This window comes from Sander lucioperca, chromosome 15 (genome assembly GCF_008315115.2).
Source record: "Sander lucioperca isolate FBNREF2018 chromosome 15, SLUC_FBN_1.2, whole genome shotgun sequence".
Classification (NCBI taxonomy): Eukaryota; Metazoa; Chordata; class Actinopteri; order Perciformes; family Percidae; genus Sander; species Sander lucioperca.
In genome coordinates this window covers 8,215,886-8,236,309 of record NC_050187.1, presented here as the reverse complement: position 1 = coordinate 8,236,309, position 20,424 = coordinate 8,215,886, and the positions used below count along the sequence as shown (strand labels likewise).

Below are 20,424 nucleotides of genomic sequence, written 5' to 3'. Positions count from 1 at the left end.
CACGTGTTCTGACAAGAACTAAGAAAAGAGATCATATTTCTCCTGTATTAGCTTCTCTCCATTGGCTTCCTGTAAAATCCAGGATTGAATTTAAAATCCTTCTTCTGACCTACAAAGCTCTAAATGGTCAAGCTCCTTCATATCTTGAGGACCTCTTAGTACCTTATTGTCCCACTAGAGCACTACGCTCCCAGAATGCAGAGTTACTTGTGGTTCCTAGAGTCTCTAAAAGTAGAATGGGAAGCAGAGCCTTCAGCTATCAGGCTCCTCTCCTGTGGAACCAGCTCCCAATCTGGGTTCGGGGGGCAGACACCGTCTACATTTAAGACTAAACTGAAAACTCTCCTCTTTGATAAAGCTTATAGTTAGGGAGTGAGGAGTTGCAGTGAACGCCTAGACCGGCGGGGCAGGGTGTATAGCTGCAGACACAGCACCACCGCTTTTCTCTGCTTCTCTTTACAGTCATCAGATTTACCTATCGTATAATCGATAATATAGTGCCTCTCCTAGTTATGCTATTATAATTCTAGACTGCCGAGGAAGTTCCTTCTTATGACACGCTCTTTTCTTTTGTTTCCTTTTATGCACATCCTGTCCCAGAAGTGCTTGTTAGTAACCTAGCTCTGGGGAGTTTACTCTCCCCAATTCCGGGTCACATTCCTGCTGAAACATGTCCGATTGTGTAGTGTTTGGTTCAGAACCCTTTATCTGCGATTTTTGACCTTAGAAAGTGCTGCTTCGTTCCACTACAATCTAACGTTAGCATACTCTATTATAATTATTATGTAGCTGTATGCTAACGCGACATAGTGGAGTATATAGCTATATATGTATGTATATAGCAGGACTAAAGTACTATCTATTTTTGACTGGCAACAAAAAATGGTTTAACATGACTTTGAACACAACAGGATTAAACGATGAGATGGGTCTTCCCCTCTCCTACAAAAACAGATCGTGCCGTTTGTCTGTCAATGCGTGAACATGTTTACATTTAGGCTATTTCAATAGATTTTTTCAGTGAGTTAAGCCAATAATTGGGTGACAAAAAGCATGCATATAGACTATTAATTTTACATATAGACTATTAATTTTACAGGGTAACAAATACAGTGTGGGTAAACTCTTAATTTGAAAAACAATGAATGCATATCCTGCCAATCAGAATTAGCACCACCCACAGGGGAACATCGGAATATCAAGTGGTTTTTCTGATTTCTGTGCAAGAACGGGAAAACCAAAAATCAAGTCATAATTTCGTTTTTTCGTTTTCATATGTGAAAACAAAAACAAATGATCGGATGATACACGGACCGCCCCCTAGTGGATATATTGCATTATGTTTGGATTGTGGCTCTTCAAATCAACTGGATGGTTCTATTGATTCTATTATGTTAATACAAGTAGGGGGAAACACAGACGTTATTTACTTAATATGTAGCTACAATGCAGCGATATCAATCAAAACTAGCTCATTCATTTTGCGAGATGAAAGTCTGTGGTTTTAATTATTGGAGGTTGGTGCACTTATTTTACCAAGAGCGAGTTAGGACAATATCAGTGGCCTTTAGTTAATTATATCTGCAGCAAACCTTCCACAAATGATAACCTATTCAATGAAAACACAATACAGTTTATCTGCCTACAATTTTAGTTTACCAATTGCCAAACTAATAGAAAAATAGACTGTACAAAAAAAAAACCTCTCCCAAATCCACTGAGCTTTATTCATACTTGTGCTGGGTTGGATTAATGTGGTCTGTTGTTGTTCTTTACTGATTGGGTGATAACAGTCCAAATGTATTGGCTTTGGAAAAGACAGGGTGAAACTCATTATCATATATACTATGTGTCTTTTGACGCGTTATGTTACGCGTACTGAGCTACGTAAAAAGCGGCGTTAGATGAGCATTCCACGGCGCTTTTTACGGCGTTTTGCATGATACGCGTATTGAGCCACGTAAAAAGCGGCGTTAGATGAGCTTTCCACGGCGCTTTTTACGGTGTTTTGTCATTAGACGAGGTAAAAAACGACGTCCTGACCATTCAAAACAGGTAGGAAAGTGACGTAATGTGAGCTTTTTGGCGTTCCATAGCAATAGTCCCGACCAAGCGCGTTTACTTATAGCGCTAAAGGAGACTTTTAGCGTCAATAAGAACGACAAAGGCACCTGACCAAGCGTCCGTATTTTACGAGATGAGTGTGAGAACCGGTTGTTATAGGCTACAGTTTCCCTCAACTGCAGCCGGGACATTCTAAAACGCTTAACGTGAAAAAGCTTAACATGGTTTAATCTACCTAAACAATGATCAGATATCAGTCAGTTATCAGTCAGATAACGTCCATAATAATTGGACTTTGGGTTAGATTTTTTGACAGTTTTCAGTGGTTATGAGGAGCAATATGAGATAGAAATTTGGTAATCATTGATCGTTGTTTAGGTACATTAAACCACGTTAAGCTTCTTCCTCGCCATAGGCGCCAATGAAGAAGAAAACGTTAACGTGAGAGAACTTCTATAATCGTTGAATTTCGGTTTAGTTTTTGACAGGCTAAATGTTCATGACAAGATATGGCCATGAGAAATATGGTGATGGTTAAGTGTTTTTTTTTCATGTTAAGCGTTTTAGAATGTCCCCTGCAGCCTGAGTTAAAGCAAATATGGTAGTGTATGTTTTGGTCATTCGATTTTCATTTCATGAAATACATAAATGAGGCAATACATATAAACATATGCATTAGGGTTTCCAAAGTAATTTTAGCCTGGGCTGAAAGCACCACCAATGGTAGGCTACACTGGCGCTGTTGCCGTGGAAATGACAACATCCGGTCTCTGAATATGAAAAAACAAGCCTTTTCTCGTTTCTATTTTCGAGTGATTTTATTTTTTGTTATATGAAATAGAAAATGAAAATCAAAGTATATTTTAAATTTCTCCCATCCCATTTTGACCATGAAAAGGAAAAAATGCCTTGTATTTCAATTTCAAATTTTGTATTTTAAAACGAAAATCAAATAACCATTCGTTTTTTGTTTTTTAATACCGGTTTATGAAATGAAAATCGAATGAACGAAAAAGTACACGGACCACGGACCTACACGGACCTCCTCTTTACCTGTTCTCATATATCCCTTACATTAAATGAACAAAGTGACAAAGACAGGTTGAACAATAAAACAAAAAAAGTATCTAGAAAACTAGTGTTAAATGAACAGTGAGCAAAATGCTTTTCTTCACCTTTTGAATATTAATAAATTGCAACAAACGGGCATAAGATTATATACAGTTGTGTTCAATATAATAGCAGTCCAACATCACTAACCTCATAAATCAATTTTTTTTGGTAGAAGTGATATTTCTACATGGCAAATAATTGACTAGTAAGTGTTGTAGAGTCATAGAAAACCAACAGACCCAACAGTCATGACATGCATGCTGCTCTTTCTGTGTAATTGAATCTGTAATTGAAAGGTTGTTCAAAATAATAGCAGTGTTCAATTAGTGAGATGATTGATTCTGTGAAGAAACAGGTGTCAATTATGGCCCATATTTAAGGAAGGAAGGAAGCAAATGTTGTGCATGCTGGTTATAGTGCATTTCACACTGAAATACTTAGCAAAATGGGTCATTCCAGACATTGCTCTGAGGAACACCAGACTTTGATTAAAAAGTTGATTGGAGAGGGGAAAACATATAAAGAAGTGCAGAAAATTATAGGCTGCTCAGACAAAATGATTTCAAATGCCTTGAAATGGCATCCAAAGCCTGAACAACGTGGCAAAAAACGGTCAACTACCATTCGAATGGATCGAAGAATAGCCAAAATGGCAAAGGCTCAACCAATGATCAGTGGAGCGAGTGAAGGATGGGTGTGATATGGTCGTATTTTCGTATCTTCATTAGGATCCTAGCTGCAGATTTTTCCAGTCCCTAACAGGGTACAGTATATGTCCATATACTTGTGACAGTTGGCAAAGTGCACATGGAACACACCACAGCTAGAGGTATAGTTGGTTTCAGAGTTGTGAAAAAAAACACCTGTTGTTCAGACCTCTTTTTGAAGGTCATAAAGGAAGAACTGACTAAACGAGGCAGATCAAGACAAAAGTGCTAACTGCTTCTGCAGGCCCGCAGAGGGTTTAGACAGCTGTCTTCTTTGACACACAAAGAGACACCAGCCCCTGTCCACCTGCAGGTCATTTAGAGGTTCACATTAACTCTAGTCTATATCCACGATGTTCCATTTCCGGGATTGCTCTGGTGCCAATGGAAATTCCGCCGGATGTCACTCTTTTCGGTCGGATGTCCGTTACCGTCTGCTTTCTTTGTGTTGTAATTTTGAACTCCATTCGATTAATGAGGACTATGGTTAACTGCTCCTCTGATCTCTGCAGGGTATATCCATGCTGGAAACATCACTGCCAGGAATTGAACCGAAGTTTCTGTGGTGGTGAGTGAATCTATTTAACAGTGAGCCAGCTGGATCCTCTGACTGTACAGCATATTAGATATGCTTCTAATATCACTAACCTATAAGTAATTAATGATACATCAGCAAAATCTATACTGATCATTTACTAATGACTGGTTCATGATTAACCACTGGTTATATATGACTTACAATTGATTTGTGAAATATTAAGATATTATTTACAAATGTATATCAATTTTTTTCATGCTTTCATTAAATAAAGGCTTATGTATGACTTATGACTGATTGTTATTATAAATTGTTACCGTGAATTACATTTTAATGTGACTTCGATTTGATCAGTTAAAAATGTCTTATTTCTCAAGTCCAAAAGTCCTATAGGATTCCATAAGGAATTTCCTGTTAGAAATTCTACTTGATTTTTTAAACCAATCCTATAGGATAAAGTCCTATTGGATTTGCCTTGTTTTAAGTATTAATTCTTCTAAATATCTGAAGATCAAAGTCCCAGGGAGGCAGCAGTCCAGACAACTGTAGATGACCCAGTCTGACAGGTAAACAACTGTCCCCTTTAAGGTTAAATACCTGCCCTATTTGGAAAAAAGTTTCCCTGTTGGTGAAAAACAGTGTCTGAGGATTTCCTTCCTTATCTACTGTAACATCTCCCATCATGTTTCAATACGGATTATTCCTTGTTACAATGATTTGTTGATATGAGTAGATGCTAATACATGCTAAGTAGTGTTAGTAAGTGGCAGAGAAGATGTTGTAGGATGAGTACAAGAGTAGACAGTAGGAACTGACCATGCGCCACCACCAAGTCTAACGTCTGAAGAATCTCAATGTGCTTCAGCCTTCAAACCAGAATGTGAACACAGAAAATAGTGTTGACGGTTCAAGGGAGAGAGAGAAATAACGTGGAGAGAGAAAGGAAGGACCCAGGGTGCGGCAGTGGGTGTGTCTACAATAGTGAATAAACACAGGTGGGAATGGAGAGAGAAAGATGAGAAAAAGTGTTTTGGCCTTTGAGGTCACGCAGCATGTTTTAGTGAAAAAATACACAAACAATGGAGACCGAAATAGGAGGACTTACTGTATGTATGTCAGGCATCCAGGATTCTGGAAGTTAAGATACTATACATTTTCTCATAGTTAAGATAAAGAACTGTGTCTGAAAATACCTGGTTCTTTGCTAAAAAAAAGTCAAAGGTACACGCCTATGGACATACAAAGTGAAGAGCAGTTCATGACAACTCCCAAGTCCAAAGGGGCATTTTTAGTAAGAAACATCCGATCACGGATTTTAAAAACTGCGACACGTACCACTAACATCAACAAAAGGTAAAACCTCTGAAAATTAATTAAGCAGTTTATATTTATTCAGTTTTGGATTTGGTCAACAAAGGTCATTTATCATTACTATTAACATCCCTAAAAAAGGCGAAAGTATCTTGCGTCTTTTTACTACTTGTAAACAAACATTCAGTATAATTTCCCTTCCCCACAACATCCTTTGCAGTTATGTTAGGATCCACCTTTTGACATCCCAGCACCAACATGCAAACCAAGCAACATTATTCAGCCAACTGTAGTACATAAACAATGGATAAAATTAAAGCTACATTCAGTAAAATTAGAGTGACTAAATATTATCAATATTAAACAATTTGTTTTGAAAGACATAAAATATCAACTGTCACACAACAAAAACAGTGGAAATTCTACAGCCGACACTGATGTAGAATAGTTAGGCCAATGACTTTAACCAATCCCATTGACTTAAGTCTGGAAAAATGAAGAAAACATGGATCCACAACCAGTCATGGTGCTACTCTTCCAATAAGGGTGGAGGAGAGAGTTTAAGTTGGAAAATCTCTGTTCCTGGTTGAGCTGGGATTAGAAGCCCTGTCTTGTCATTGCTACGGCAGTGGGCAAGTTCTGAAAGGATGGACAACTGGAAGAAAGAGAGAAAAAATAATTAGAAAAGGTGATACATTGTCTCTATTCGCCTCCCTCACAAGTGTACACACACACAAATAAATAAATAAATAAATATATATATATATATATATATATATATATATATATATATATATATATATATATATATATATATATATATATATATATATACACACAGTTGTGTTCAAAATAATAGCAGTCCAACATCACTAACCTCATAAATCAAATTTTTTGGTAGAAGTGATATTTCTACATGGCAAATCATTTACTAGTAAGTGTTGTAGAGTCATAGAAAACCAACAGACCCAACAGTCATGACATGCATGCTGCTCTTTCTGTGTAATTGAATCTGTAATTGAAAGGTTGTTCAAAATAATAGCAGTGTTGTGTTCAATTAGTGAGATGATTGATTCTGTGAAGAAACAGGTGTCAATTATGGCCCATATTTAAGGAAGGAAGGAAGCAAGCAAATGTTGTGCATGCTGGTTATAGTGCATTTCACACTGAAATACTCTGTATATACTGAAATAAGTTGATTGGAGAGGGGAAAACATATAAAGAAGTGCAGAAAATTATAGGCTGCTCAGCCAAAATTATTTCAAATGCCTTGAAATGGCATCCAAAGCCTGAACGACGTGGGAAAAAACGGTCAACTACCATTCGAATGGATCGAAGAATAGCCAAAATGGCAAAGGCTCAACCAATGATCACGTCCAGGAAAATCAAAAAAGACTTAAAGTTACCTGTGAGTACTGTTACAATCAGAAGAAGGCTATGTGAAGCAAAGCTATCAACTAGAAGCCCCCGCAAAGTCCCATTGCTGAAAAAAAGACGTACTGAATAGGTTGAAATTTGCCAAAGGACACATTGACTGGCCAAAGGAGAAATGGGGCAACATTCTGTGGACTGATGAGAGCAAAATTGTTCTTTTTGGGTCTAGGGGCCGCAGACAGTTTGTCCGACGACCCCCGTGCACTGAATTCAAGCCACAGTACACTGTGAAGACAGTAAAGCATGGTGGTGCAAAAATCATGTTATGGGGATGTTTCTCATACTGTGGTGTTGAGCCTATTTATCACATACCAGGGATCATGGATCAGTTTCAATACATCAAAATACTTGAAGAGGTCATGTTGCCTTATGCTGAAGAGGAAATGCCGTTGAAATGGGTCTTTCAACAAGACAATGACCCAAAACACACAAAGTCTTGGTTTCAGATGAACAAGATTGATGTTATGGAGTGGCCAGCCCAATCCCCAGACCTCAATCCCATAGAAAACTTGTTAACTCTGTTGCGGCATAGCTCTCTCTCTCTCGTAGCCCTTTCAATGAGCTCCCGCAGCTCTTCGTTCAATAAACTGTCTGTACACTTACAAAGTTCTCAGTGCTTCGGTTAACATGTAGGGGCCCTCATTATGCTACCGTTGAAGTTTGGTGATATTTTGAGCTTTTTTAGTGGTACTTTCCCTGTGCCCCGAATACTAGCGTTGGAAGCTAATCATTGCTAGCTTCTTTCAAGCTACAAACACATTTGATTAACATGAAAACATGTCCCAGAGAACGACAGAGTGGGTACACATCCGTTATTAACCCCTAGGTTTGTTTTGCGCCGGAATTGTCCTTTAATACGGATTGGTGCAGAACTGGGGTGCTTGTATCCAACTAACTGCTGGTGGAGTTTGAGACTGTTAAATGCCGACCACTCTACATTCCACGCAAATTTACGGCTGTGTTTATACTGTGTTTATACTCGGTGTTTACAGCCCACCAAGCGCTAATGCTAGTATGCGTTAGCTGAACTTTATGGAGCCTATAATGTGTGTGCACTAAATGTAGCCTGTTTTGTATGTCATTTTTATATAATTTCGTTTTTATATATTTTAAATGTGTAACACCACTTGAGCCACGGTGAAACGTTTTGTGTATATGATTGAAATGACAATAAAACACACTTGAGTTGAGTTGAATGCCTCACTGTCTGTCATCTGTAAACGGTAGGCGTGGCTTGGGAGTGGACACAGCGAAACAAGTGCATTCTGGGATTTGGTGTCTATCATCCACATGATCCAAAAACACATTTTCTGGCTTTTCTCGGCCTAGAAGGCACCAATTTCTAAATAAATTCACATTTCTACTACATAAGTGACCCAATTTAAAGATATATTCATCTTTCCAACGGTGAAATATCCCTTTAATTTCAAATACAATTAATCGTTCAGCCCTAGATCCGATCACCACTGAGGACACATTTGGAGATACATTCTACAGACAGGAAACAAACAAAGCATTTCCGTGATGTGTTTGGCTATTAGTCATTAAGTAATGTAAACAGGGAGGTTCTTCAACTGTCCCTACCCTGGATGGTCCTCGGTATAAACAGCGTAGCTGATCCCAGGACTGTTCCTGCTGAAGGTCCAACATTGCGTCAACAACCACCTGGGCCACAACAAAGAACCAAAAGAATTTAGTTAAAGCATTAAGCCGTAATTTGTAACATGGCATACAGAGTGCAAACAGTGCCACTTTAACATAATGAGAGCAGCTGTAGCACAAGTTTTATTTATAGATAGATATGTGATGGCAACAGGGTTGATTTTAAGGGGTAGACAAAATGAGTAATACAATACAGTAGTGCTGTAGTGAATATCAATTGATTAGTCTCATATTTGTAGAAGAGAAAAGGTCCGGAGTGCTCAGAAGTTTTTACAAATAATGAAGGTGCCCTTTGGAAGGGAACACAAAATAAGAAAAAGAAGAAAAGTTCTTCTGGCAAAAAGTTAAAAAGCCTTTATTTAGATGGCTTTTTCATGTTGTTAGTATGTTAAGATTGAACTGAGTAACAACCCATGCGTAGTGGCACAAACAGCCTTCTTCAGGGTGTAGCCCACAGTGCAGTTTGCCCTTTTGTAGATACAAGATGATTGCAAACACCTGATATTTGCTAACACATGAGCAATGAGCCAGTAAGCAGGTTTATTTTTGTGGAGCCATTTGGTGGTTATACCTTGCATTTGTTACCTGTCATTTGGAGATTTTGTGGGATCTGATAAAACCTTACCTTCTTCCTGCGAGCCTCTGCTCCTGCGTCATGATACACTGATGTTACACGAGTCTAAGACAGAGAGAAGAACAGGGCTGTGTCAGGATTGTTAGCTACTGGAAGACTGTGCCTAGATTGAAAGCAGTGTTGTTGTAACAAAATACAACTGGCATTAAATGAATCTGCTGTCATACGTTATGTAACCAAACTCCAGGCAAAATGCAGGTTAACTATGAGACTAGTGGCCTACTTTTAATGGCACAATGATCAGACTGAGGCACAAAGTCTAAACAGAGTGTAAATAAACTGTGAAAAGGAGAGAGGAGACTGAACAAGAAGCCACCTGACAAGTGTAAATCTTGGACTGCCTTTGGACTGTTCTTCGTGAAATAAAAGGCTGCAAGACAGCTCGCCATCTGCTGGTTATGACAGTAATAGCTGGCCTGCTTTGTCTTGTGTTGTTGTTGCACTTACTTGATGTGGCTGTGTTAGCAAAGTTGTAGACTCACTCGTTTTTGATCATAAGTAATGTAATCATCAATGTAATACAGCTGTCCATATTAATAACAGCAAGGTAGAAATGAATTGTACTTGGGGTGCAAATCTAAAATAATTAAGTTACACAGTGTTGCTTTAAAATGTTGTTACCAACATTTGTCTCTAGCAATAATTTGTGTTGTTACTGATTATATGGATACACTTCCATGCATAAGACACAACTGCAAATATTTATAAGCTCTGGACTTAAGGGCATCATTTGCTTTACTCAAGATGATTAACTTGTAAACTGATTAACAGCTCCACTGTGATGAACCAGAACATGATTTACCGTTAGATCGTGAACAATCCTGTTAACGATGGGAGATTTAAATAATTAATGAAGTCACGCTGCTTTGCCAACCAAGAGTAAAATTATGCACAGCCACTCTCTCAAATCATACTGTAGATAAAAAATATATATATGTATCATTCCTGCTGCTGTGTGATGACCACAGATGTTTAATCAACTGCAATGAATAGATCCGACAAAACTCACTCATCAAACAGAACATCAGCATTGATGTTTCTGCATGTTATTATTGGTAAGAATCTTCCTCAATCATATTTTGATGCATTTATGAATCTGCAGTACATTGTAAAAAACATTGAAGCAAAATTAAAGAGTAAAAACTTAACATACATGATGTGTTATACGCCCAACTAAAGCCATTCAAATTTCCCTGCCTTTGCACTGTCACTTCTTATCAGCATTAAGTCAAGTCTCAGCTGTTCGTCTTCTCCCACCTCGGGGCAAACGCATTCATTCAGACCATGTAAAAATTAAAGCTGCAAGCAACGATGTATGGGCTCTTACCGTACCGGACATGCAGTTGTGCAACCTTGGGACACAGCGTGCACAAGTTAGACATATTTCCTGCGTGGAGTGTGCGGCGTTGAAAATTGTGTATTGCAAATGTTGTACCAAGTATAGGGGCGTGACAAACAGAACGGTACATGAGTTATGGAAGGGTGCTTGGCTAAAGCATAGTGGGCGCAGCAAACCATAACCAATGGAAAAGGAACTCTCTGCTGAGTAAAATGATACCTCACACATAAAACATAGGAGGCGGAGCAAACCTTCACCAACTAAAAAGCAACTCCTTGCTGAGTGCAATGATGTGTCACACAAGATTCCACATCAAACGGCTCAATAGTTATGAAAGGGGGCATGGCTAAAGCATAGGGGGCAGGGCAACCCGTCACAATTGAAAAAGGAACTCTCTGCTGAGCACAATGATACCTCACACAAGAGTCTACATCAAACGGTTCATGAGTAATGAAAGGGGAGTGGCTTACGCATAGGGGAGGAGCAAACTGTGACCAATGAAAAAGGAACTCTGTGCTGAGTTTATTAATACCTCACACAAGAATTTACATTGAACGGTACATGAATTATGGAAGGGTGCGTGGCCAAAGCATAGGGGGCGGCGCAAACTGTGGCCAAGGAATCCGTTATCACATTACAGGTGAATGGGACTTTTTCTTCCCTTTATAGATATCCCTTATACATTTCTACCAGATTAATCTTCATATTAAGATAAATACTTTTTGTATTGCACTTTGTCTAAAAAATAAAATAAAATATGCAAATTAGGCAATATCTCATTAAATATGCGTACATATAAACCCTTGAAGCTACAGATTTTCTGAGGTGATCACAATGTTCACAATGACCATGATTATAAGGTCATAGAAGAGCGTAAGCATTCTGATTTGATATAAAGAAAATGGCTAAAAAACAGTCAACCTATTACATACAACTAGCAACATACAGGAATTGCCAGTTATTTATTAACCTAAACTGTAAAGGAACACGCCGACTCATTGGGACTTTGTCTTATTCCCCGTATCCCCCAGAGTTAGATAAGTCCATACATACCCTTCTCATCTCTGTGCGTGTTGTAACTCTTTCTGACGGCTCCACCGGTAGCTTAGCCTAGCACAGATCCTGAAGGTAACCGGTTCCAACTAGCCTACTGCTCTGAGTAAGTGACAAAATAACACCAACATGTTCCTATTTACATGTTGTGATTTGTACAGTCACAGTGTGTATAAATAACATGAGACACATCTATCTTCTAACCGTATATAAACTGGGAACTATATTCTCAGAAAGGCGAAGCATTTCTACTCTACTACTTTGTGTGCCTATTATACCACATAAGTCAATTGGAGAAATCTTGGCCTCCAAGAGCTCTGGCTCATCCGAAACTCAGGAGTAAAAAGATCAATATTACCACTTCATGTCTGCATAGCGCTGGGAGACGAGCTCACACAGTGTCTCCCAGCATACATGCGCTGACTGGGTGCGATACAACCAGCAAAATATCAACCACACTTGCAGCTCTGAACACTGTCCACAAACCAGACAACTCTTCTCTGATTCTCAATTTCAACTGTCCACAGCTAACAGAGAGTGCAATGAAAATGGCGGAAACATTCTTGGTCAAATGTCTCAAACCATCAACGGACATGGTGCTATTTGACGACCTGCGCATTGCTACGTTCGATAGTAATGCCCTTAAGATGGACTTTGAGAGGACCGCTTGCACCTCAACTAATGCAAGAAAACATATACAAAGAGCCTATTATCAACAGCAGCTTTGGGTCCAAGCACCATTTACAGACGCCACCTCGATCTTAAATGCAGATGCTTATGGTTTTGTAAGAAAGGGCAGTTTATTAGTCCCTGAGATTGTAATCTCAAAACCTGAAGGTTTGCCAGATCCCTGCTCGTGTGGAAAGTGTGCACACAAGAATGGGTGTCCCTGTCGGCTGGTAGCTGGTATCTGTTGTTGCAAGTACTGCAAATGCAAGGGAGGCAATAGTTGTAAAAATCCTATCACTGAAAGAACTCTCATCATCATCATCCCCATACCTGGACTCTGTTGTGAAAGTTTTACCTTGCAACACAGGGAATAAACCTGTTGTTTTGTATTTTTCACTTTAAGTTAACATTCCAATGATAGCAAGGTTGGATATAAAATGTCTGTATATTAATCAAATGCTTGTTTTCTTTCTTTTAAAAAAGTCCCTTGTTTGTATACAATTGTATTTATAATTTTTCCATTCAATACAGCACAAAACATGACATCCCCCCCCCTCCCAAAACACACACACACACACACACACACACATAAACATCAAACCAGAATTCTTACACTTAGCCTACACTACATGGCCATTGTAAACATTGTGATCACCTCAGAAAATCTGTAGCTTCAAGAGTTTATATGTACGCATATTTAATAAGATATTGCCTAATTTGCATATTTTATTAATTTTTTAAGACAAAGTGTAATACAAAAAGTATTTCTCTTAATATGAAGATTAAACTGGTAGAAATGCATGAGGATATCTATAAATGAAAAAAAAATCCCATTCACATGTAGTGTGATAACAGTGTCACCTGTTGTGGTCATTTTCAGGACTTTCGTCCCAGGTAGAGACTTTGGCACACATCCCACGTTGTTCAATGGGGTCATATTAGTCTATAACAGTTGAGATATTCTCCGCTAAATGAAGTGCATACAAATCTTACCCAGGACCTAGACTATATAGAACTGGCTCAGGTTTGCCTTGGACCAGCTCTTAATTATGCTGTTATAGTTTTAGACTGCCGGGAAACTTCCTTTGACACACTGAGCTCCTCTCTCCTCTCTGTCCATCTGTGTGCATCCATGTCCCAGAAATGCTTAGCTCTGGGGAGCTTATTCCCCAGAGTCCTATGTTTTTTCACCCCACAGTTTTTCTCTTTGGATTAGGGTGGCACCTAAATCATGGCTGCAGCTGTCGCCGTGGTCCTGCTCCGCGCCCTGCTATGCCCTGCTATGCCCTCCTATGCCTTGCTACACCCTGCTATGTCCTGCTATGCCCTGCAGTGCCCTACTACGCCCTGCTACACCCTGTAACGCCCTGCAGTGCCCTGCTACGCCATGAACTACTACAGCTACTATTTCTAGTCATAGTTCCATTATCTTTATTGTGACTATAATTGCCACTGTTCATCACACCCCCAACTGGCACCGTCAGACACCGCCTACCAAGAGCCTGGGTCTGTCCGAGTTTTCTCCCTAAAAGGGTTTTTCCTCACCACTGTCACACTAAATGCTTACTCTATCTGTAAAGTGTCTTGAGATAACTCCTGTTGTGATTTGACACTATAAATAAAATAAAATTGAATTGAATAGACCACACATTGTAAATTTCATGTAAATCGGATGATGTTTGTCATATAAGGCTGATTTCCTGTTGCCAGCAGGGGATGCTATGATGAGTTAATATTGACAGGTAGATGTCCTCAGGCCTGGACCCTTGTCAATCATGAGAAACTTCCTGCAGATTGGACAATGAACACTCAAGTTACAACAACTTATTGTTTCATGGTGAAATGCTTAAAATGGCAGGGAAACCTACAGTGGGGCTCGAAAGTTTGGAAACACCAGGTAAAAATTTGTATTAATGTGCATAAAGAAGCCAAGAAATGATGGAAAAATCTCCAAAAGGCATCAAATGACAGATTAGGCATTCTTATAATATGTCAAAAAAAGTTAGATTTTATTTCCATCATTTACACTTTCAAAATAACAGAAAACAAAAAAATGGCGTCTGCAAAAGTTTGGGCACCCTGCAGAGTTTATAGCATGCACCGCCCCCTTTGGAAAGCTGAGACCTGACAGTGTCATGGATTGTTCTCAATCATCGTCTGGAAAGACCAGGTGATGTCAATCTCAAAGGTTTTAAATGCCCAGACTCATCTGACCTTGCCCCAACAATCAGCACCATGGGTTCTTCTAAGCAATTGTCTAGAAAACTGAAACTGAAAATAGTTGACGTTCACAAAGCAGGAGAAGGCTATAAGAAGATAGCAAAGCGTTTTCAGATGTCAATATCCTCTGTTCGGATTGTAATTAAGAAATGGCAGTCATCAGGAACAGTGGAAGTTAAAGCAAGATCTGGAAGATCAAGAAAAATATCAGACAGAACAGCTCGCAGGATTATGAGAAAAGCAAGTCAAAACCCACGTTTGACTGCACGATCCATCCAGAAAGATCTGGCAGACACTGGAGACACACCATTCCACTATAAAGAGATACTTGTACAAATATGGTCTTCATGGAAGAGTCATCAGAAGAAAACCTCTTCTACGTCCTCACCACAAAAATCAGCGTTTGAAGTTTGCAAATGAACATATAGACAAGCCTGATGCATTGTGGAAACAAGTTCTGTGTTAAACAAGTTCTGATAAGGTTAAAATAGAACTTTTTGGCCGGAATGAGCAAAGGTACGTTTGGAGAAGAAAGGGCACAGAATTTAATGAAAAGAACCTCTGTCCAACTATTAAGCATGGGGGTGGATCAATCATGCTTTGGGGTTGTATTGCAGCCAGTGGCACAGGGAACATTTCACGAGTAGAAGGAAAAATGGATTCAATAAAATTTCAGCAAATTTTGGACGCTAACTTGATGCCATCTGTGAAAAAGCTGAAGAGAGGATGGCTTCTACAAATGGATAATGATCCTAAACACACCTCAAAATCCACGGTGGATTACATCAAGAGGCGTAAACTGAAGGTTTTGCCATGGCCTTCACAATCTCCTGACCTCAACATAATTGAAAATCTATGGATAGACCTTAAAAGAGCAGTGCGTAACAGCGTACAGCCCAGAAATCTCTAAGAACTGGAAGACTTTTGTAAGGAAGAATGGGCGAAGATACCTCAAACAAGAATTGAAAGAATCTTGGCTGGCTACAAAAAGCGTTTACAAGCTGTGATACTTGCCAAAGGGGGCAGTACAAGGTATTAACTCTGCAGGGTGCCCAAACTTTTGCAGACACCATTTTTTTGTTTTCTGTTATTTTGAAAGTGTAAATGATGGAAATAAAATCTGACTTTTTTTGACATATAAGAATGTCTGATCTGTCATTTGATGCCTTTTGGAGATTTTTCCATCTTTTCTTGGCTTCTTTATGCACATTAATACAATTTTTTTACCTGGGGTGCCCAAACTTTCGAGCCCCACTGTATAATCTTGGCTGCTAATGTTGTTAATTTCTCTCCAATTTCGGGTCACATTACTGCGAAACATTTTCCGGTTGTAGAGTTTTTGGTTTAGAAGCCTTTATTGGTGATTTTTCACAGTACAAAGTCCTGCTATACTCGGTTGCAGTCAGTCTCAGGCTCCGGAGTGAAACAAAAGCAGTGATTCCAACAACGGAGATTCCAGAAACTCGAGACATGCGCTGACCAATCAAAGCAGACTGGGCTTTTTTAAGGAAGGGGGCTTAAAATGGTGAATACAGGTGCAGCAGCCATGGGCAGTATGAGGAAAAATAAAGTGTTTTTTGAACATTAAAGCTTGTAATCATCTTCTAGTAGAATCACAAAATGCAAGTCTGAATATGAAAACAGTGTATAATAATAGGTGTCCTACAAGGTCTTTAGATTACACAGACAAATTTTTAAGTCGATCGGGTTAAAGCTATAGTGCGTAGTCTCTCCCAAGAGGAATTCTAAGTAATGACAAAAACACTGTCGTTGCATCCACATGACCCAAGCCCTCCGTGATCAGGCACCACCCGTCCTCCACGCAGTTGCTTGTAGCCAAGGAGAACACGGAGGATTTAAAAAAACATTATGTACTCTTTAGAAGAGGGTGTCTAATCATCTTCAGTCCAGCTTAGGTGCGCGAAAGTCGCTGGACTACACCATTTTGTAAAAATAGCCATTCTGAGAAATAAAAAGAGTTTTGTGGAGCTGGTCGGCTTTGAAGCAACGTATTTGGCAATGGCTTTAATGTAACGGACGTTCATTATTATAAAAAGTTACGCACTAAAGCTTTAACTCTCTAGGAGTCAAATTCCTTGAATTTCTACTAGAACATGTTTGCATGGTTTAATGTTAAAACAAATATTATTTTTCCTCATACTGTCTGTCTGAACATACCTGTATGTCTGTCTCAAATGCTCCATTTTAGGGCCTGTCTCTTTAAGCCCCCCTCTACTCTCAGCATCTCTGCTCCGTCAGTGCAGACTGTAACGGCACTGCAGCTGCACTATCTGTCTATATACTATAGTTGTGAGATCACAGCTGTACAGAAGTCCTGATGGCTCGTTTAAAGGCACCGTTTCATAAAACAGGCTGGTTTCAGTTCTCTGTGGACTGAGCATTTTGAAACTTTCAGTCTTTATATAGCACCTCGACCTGCTTCATAACAAAAAAAAACAAAGATTTAAAATTCAATGCCTTCTGTAGGAACCAATAACACCAGACTTATGCATTAATGAATGTATATTTATTCTTTTGTATCTATTCAGATCTTTCTTTCTTTGCAAGCACAAACACATACCTGTGCCAGGGACGTGCTGCGGCCTCTTTTTGTCTCAGTGGAAAGCCCGCCCCTTCCTCCTTGGCTGGAGGAACACTTGTAGCAGCTCCATCGCTGTTGCACCTCTGAACTAAAGCCCCACCCAGAGTCCTTCTGCTGCAGGCACTGGAAGTGGTACAGGTGGCCACAGCTGACAAGACACACACATACATACCTTAGCAGCTGTAATATGTCTTTTTTTATTAGGGCTGTCAAAATTAATACAATAACAAGTTAACACAAATTTCTTTTAACGCCACTCATTGTTTTGACGTGTGATTAACGCATTGTGTGATTTGGGCCTTGGGCCGTAGTTTGTGAAATCAGGATGTGATGCAGCATAAATGCTTTTTCCTAAAGACTTACATGGCAAAAAGACATCTGTAAATCAGTAGATACATTTTTTTACCGTCACAACCAGCGCAAAATGACTCATTCGCTGTGATCCATTTGATCCAATAACATTTGGAAAGTCTTGAATAGCCACACGATTAAATCATTTAATCCCCATTCAAGTTAGCGGAGCGCTAAAGTAGCCAACGGAGGTCTCTAGTGCGCCTGCTCTATGGGCCGCACAATGAGGAAGCAGTGCAGATCATCTGGGTAGTTCTTGGCTCCATAAAGGCTTAATGCGCTACTGAGCAACTCCCTTTCTCTCCAAGATCCTTAAGAAGGTAGTCGCTAATCAGTTATGTGACTTTCTACATAGCAATAGTTTATTTGAGGATTTTCAGTCAGGATTTAGAATGCATCATAGCACGGAGACGTCACTGGTGAAAATTACTAACGACCTTCTAACTGCTTCAGACAAAGGACTTGTCTCCGTACTTGTCTTACTAGATCTTAGTGCTGCATTCGACACTATTGACCATACCATCCTCTTACAGAGACTGGAACATTTAGTTGGCATTAAAGGAATCGCACTAAACTGTTTAAGTCCTACTTCTCTGATCAAGCTCAATTTGTTAATGTTAAGAATAAATCCTCCAGGCACGCTAAAGTTAGCCGTGGTGTTCCAAAAGGCTCAGTGCTTAGAGCAATTCTATTCACCTTATATATACACTTCCTCTAGCCAATATTATTAGGAAACACTCAATTAACTTTCACTGTTATGCAGATGACACCCAATTATAACTATCAATCAAGCCAGACGAAACCAGTCAGTTTGCTGAACTTCAAGCATGCATTAAATATATAAAATCCTGGCTGACCTACAACAAAAGATATAGCTACTCTGGATTAGCCTGCCAAGCCAGACCCACATCAAGATGTTGGGTCTGGGAACTCACCATTGACGGAGCTCAATCCGAGGGGCGGGATAAACAGTTGTCTTTTAAATTCCCTCTGCACGCAATAGGATAGCACTATAACCAGGCAGAGCAACGAAGAAGGTAGCGAAGCTATTTCATAGATTAAACTTTTGCCGTATCCGGTCGGCAAAACTCCGAACACATCTTCCTTTTTTAAGAATGATTTCAGTGCCGTTCTTTGTTCTTTTCTCAAAGAAAAGTTTAACTCCAAGTCTTCCAGAAGACCGCTGTTCCCAGCAGCAGCAGCCATAAGCCCACCTACCGACTCTATACACGATGTGAATGGCCTGACCAGAGTTTGGTTTTTCGAGCTCGCAAGCCAACGGAGAGTGCCTAGACCCCCCCAGATGCAAATTAAATGTGCTGCTGATAGGGTGCGCCTACATTTCTAGGCTAACTCTGGATGGCATTGCCCTAGCCTCCAGCACTACTGTCAGAAATCTAGGAGTTATTTTTGATCAAGATATATCCTTTAACACCCACTTAAAACAAACCTCAAGAACAGCCTTTTTTCACCTTCGTAAAATTGCCAAAATTAGGCAAATCCTGTCTAAAAAATGATGCTGAAAAACTAGTCCATGCATTTGTTACTTCTAGTCTGGACTATTGTAATTCCTTACTATCAGGTTGTTCAAATAAGTCCCTTAAGACTCTCCAGCTGATCCAGAATGCTGCAGCGCATGTTCTGACAAGAACTAAGAAAAGATATCATATTTCTCCTGTATTAGCTGCTCTGCATTGGCTTCCTGTAAAATCCAGGATTGAATTTAAAATCCTTCTCCTGACCTACAAAGCTCTAAATGGTCAAGCACCATCATATCTTGAAGAGCTCATAGTACCTTATTGTCCCACTAGAGCACTGCACTCCCAGAATGCAGAGTTACTTAGAGTCTCTAAAAGTAGAATGGGAGCCAGAGCCTTCAGCTATCAGGCTCCTCTCCTGTGGAACCAGCTCCCAGTCTGGGTTCGGGGGGCAGACACCGTCACCACATTTAAGAGTAAACTTAAAACTCTCCTCTTTGATAAAGCTTATAGCTAGGGAGTGAGGAGTTGCAGCGTTTGCCTAGACCGGCGGAGGAGGGTGTGTAGCCACAGTCACGGCGCGCCCCCTCCCTCCTCCACTCGCTTTTCATCTGTGGGCAAATGCTTGTTACTAACCTTGCTCTGGGTAGCCCTTATGTTTTCTCAACCTGCAGTTTTCCCTGGATTATGGTGGCACCTAAATCGCGGTTGCAGCTGTCGCCGTGGTCTTGCTAGGCGCCCTGCTACGGCCTGCTATACACTGCTATGCCCTACAGTGCACTGCTATGCCCTGCTACACCCTGCTACGTCCAGCTACGCCCTGCAGTGCCCTGCTAAGTCATGCTACACCCTGCTATGCCTTGCAGTGCCTTGCTACGCCATGAACTACTAAAACAACTACTATTTCTAGTCATAGTTCCATTATCTTTGTGACTATAATTGCCACTGTTCATCATACCCCCAACCGGCACCGGCAGACAACCGCCCACCAAGAGTCTGGGTCTGTCCGAGGTTTCTCCCTAAAAGGAAGTTTTACTCACCACTCGAGGTTTCTGTTTTTCCTCGCCAATGCTTGCTCTTATGGGAATTACTGGAATTGTTGGGTCTTTGTAAATTATAGTGTGGTCTAGACCTACTCTATCTGTAAAGTGTCTCGAGATAACTCTTGTTATGATTTGTTACTATAAATAAAATTGAACTGAATTGAAAATTGAATTATAGGAATAAACGGAGCTCCGCCTTTAATTCT

The 20,424-nt window shown here is 39.9% G+C and overlaps 1 protein-coding gene across 1 annotated transcript in view; it reads right to left on the bottom strand.

Moving 5' to 3' along the window:
- Positions 1-5,695: 5,695 nt before the first annotated feature.
- The window catches only part of LOC116047891 (vacuolar protein sorting-associated protein 8 homolog), a 33,817-nt gene continuing 19,088 nt past the window's right edge, over positions 5,696-20,424 (bottom strand). The window contains exons 4-7 of the mRNA XM_035992477.1: positions 17,326-17,494; positions 9,455-9,508; positions 8,752-8,832; positions 5,696-6,388 (exon numbers count right to left, since the gene is read on the bottom strand). Coding sequence (XP_035848370.1) covers positions 6,263-6,388; positions 8,752-8,832; positions 9,455-9,508; positions 17,326-17,494 — 430 coding nt within the window. The 3' untranslated portion in view covers positions 5,696-6,262. The remainder of the gene's footprint in view (positions 6,389-8,751; positions 8,833-9,454; positions 9,509-17,325; positions 17,495-20,424) is intronic.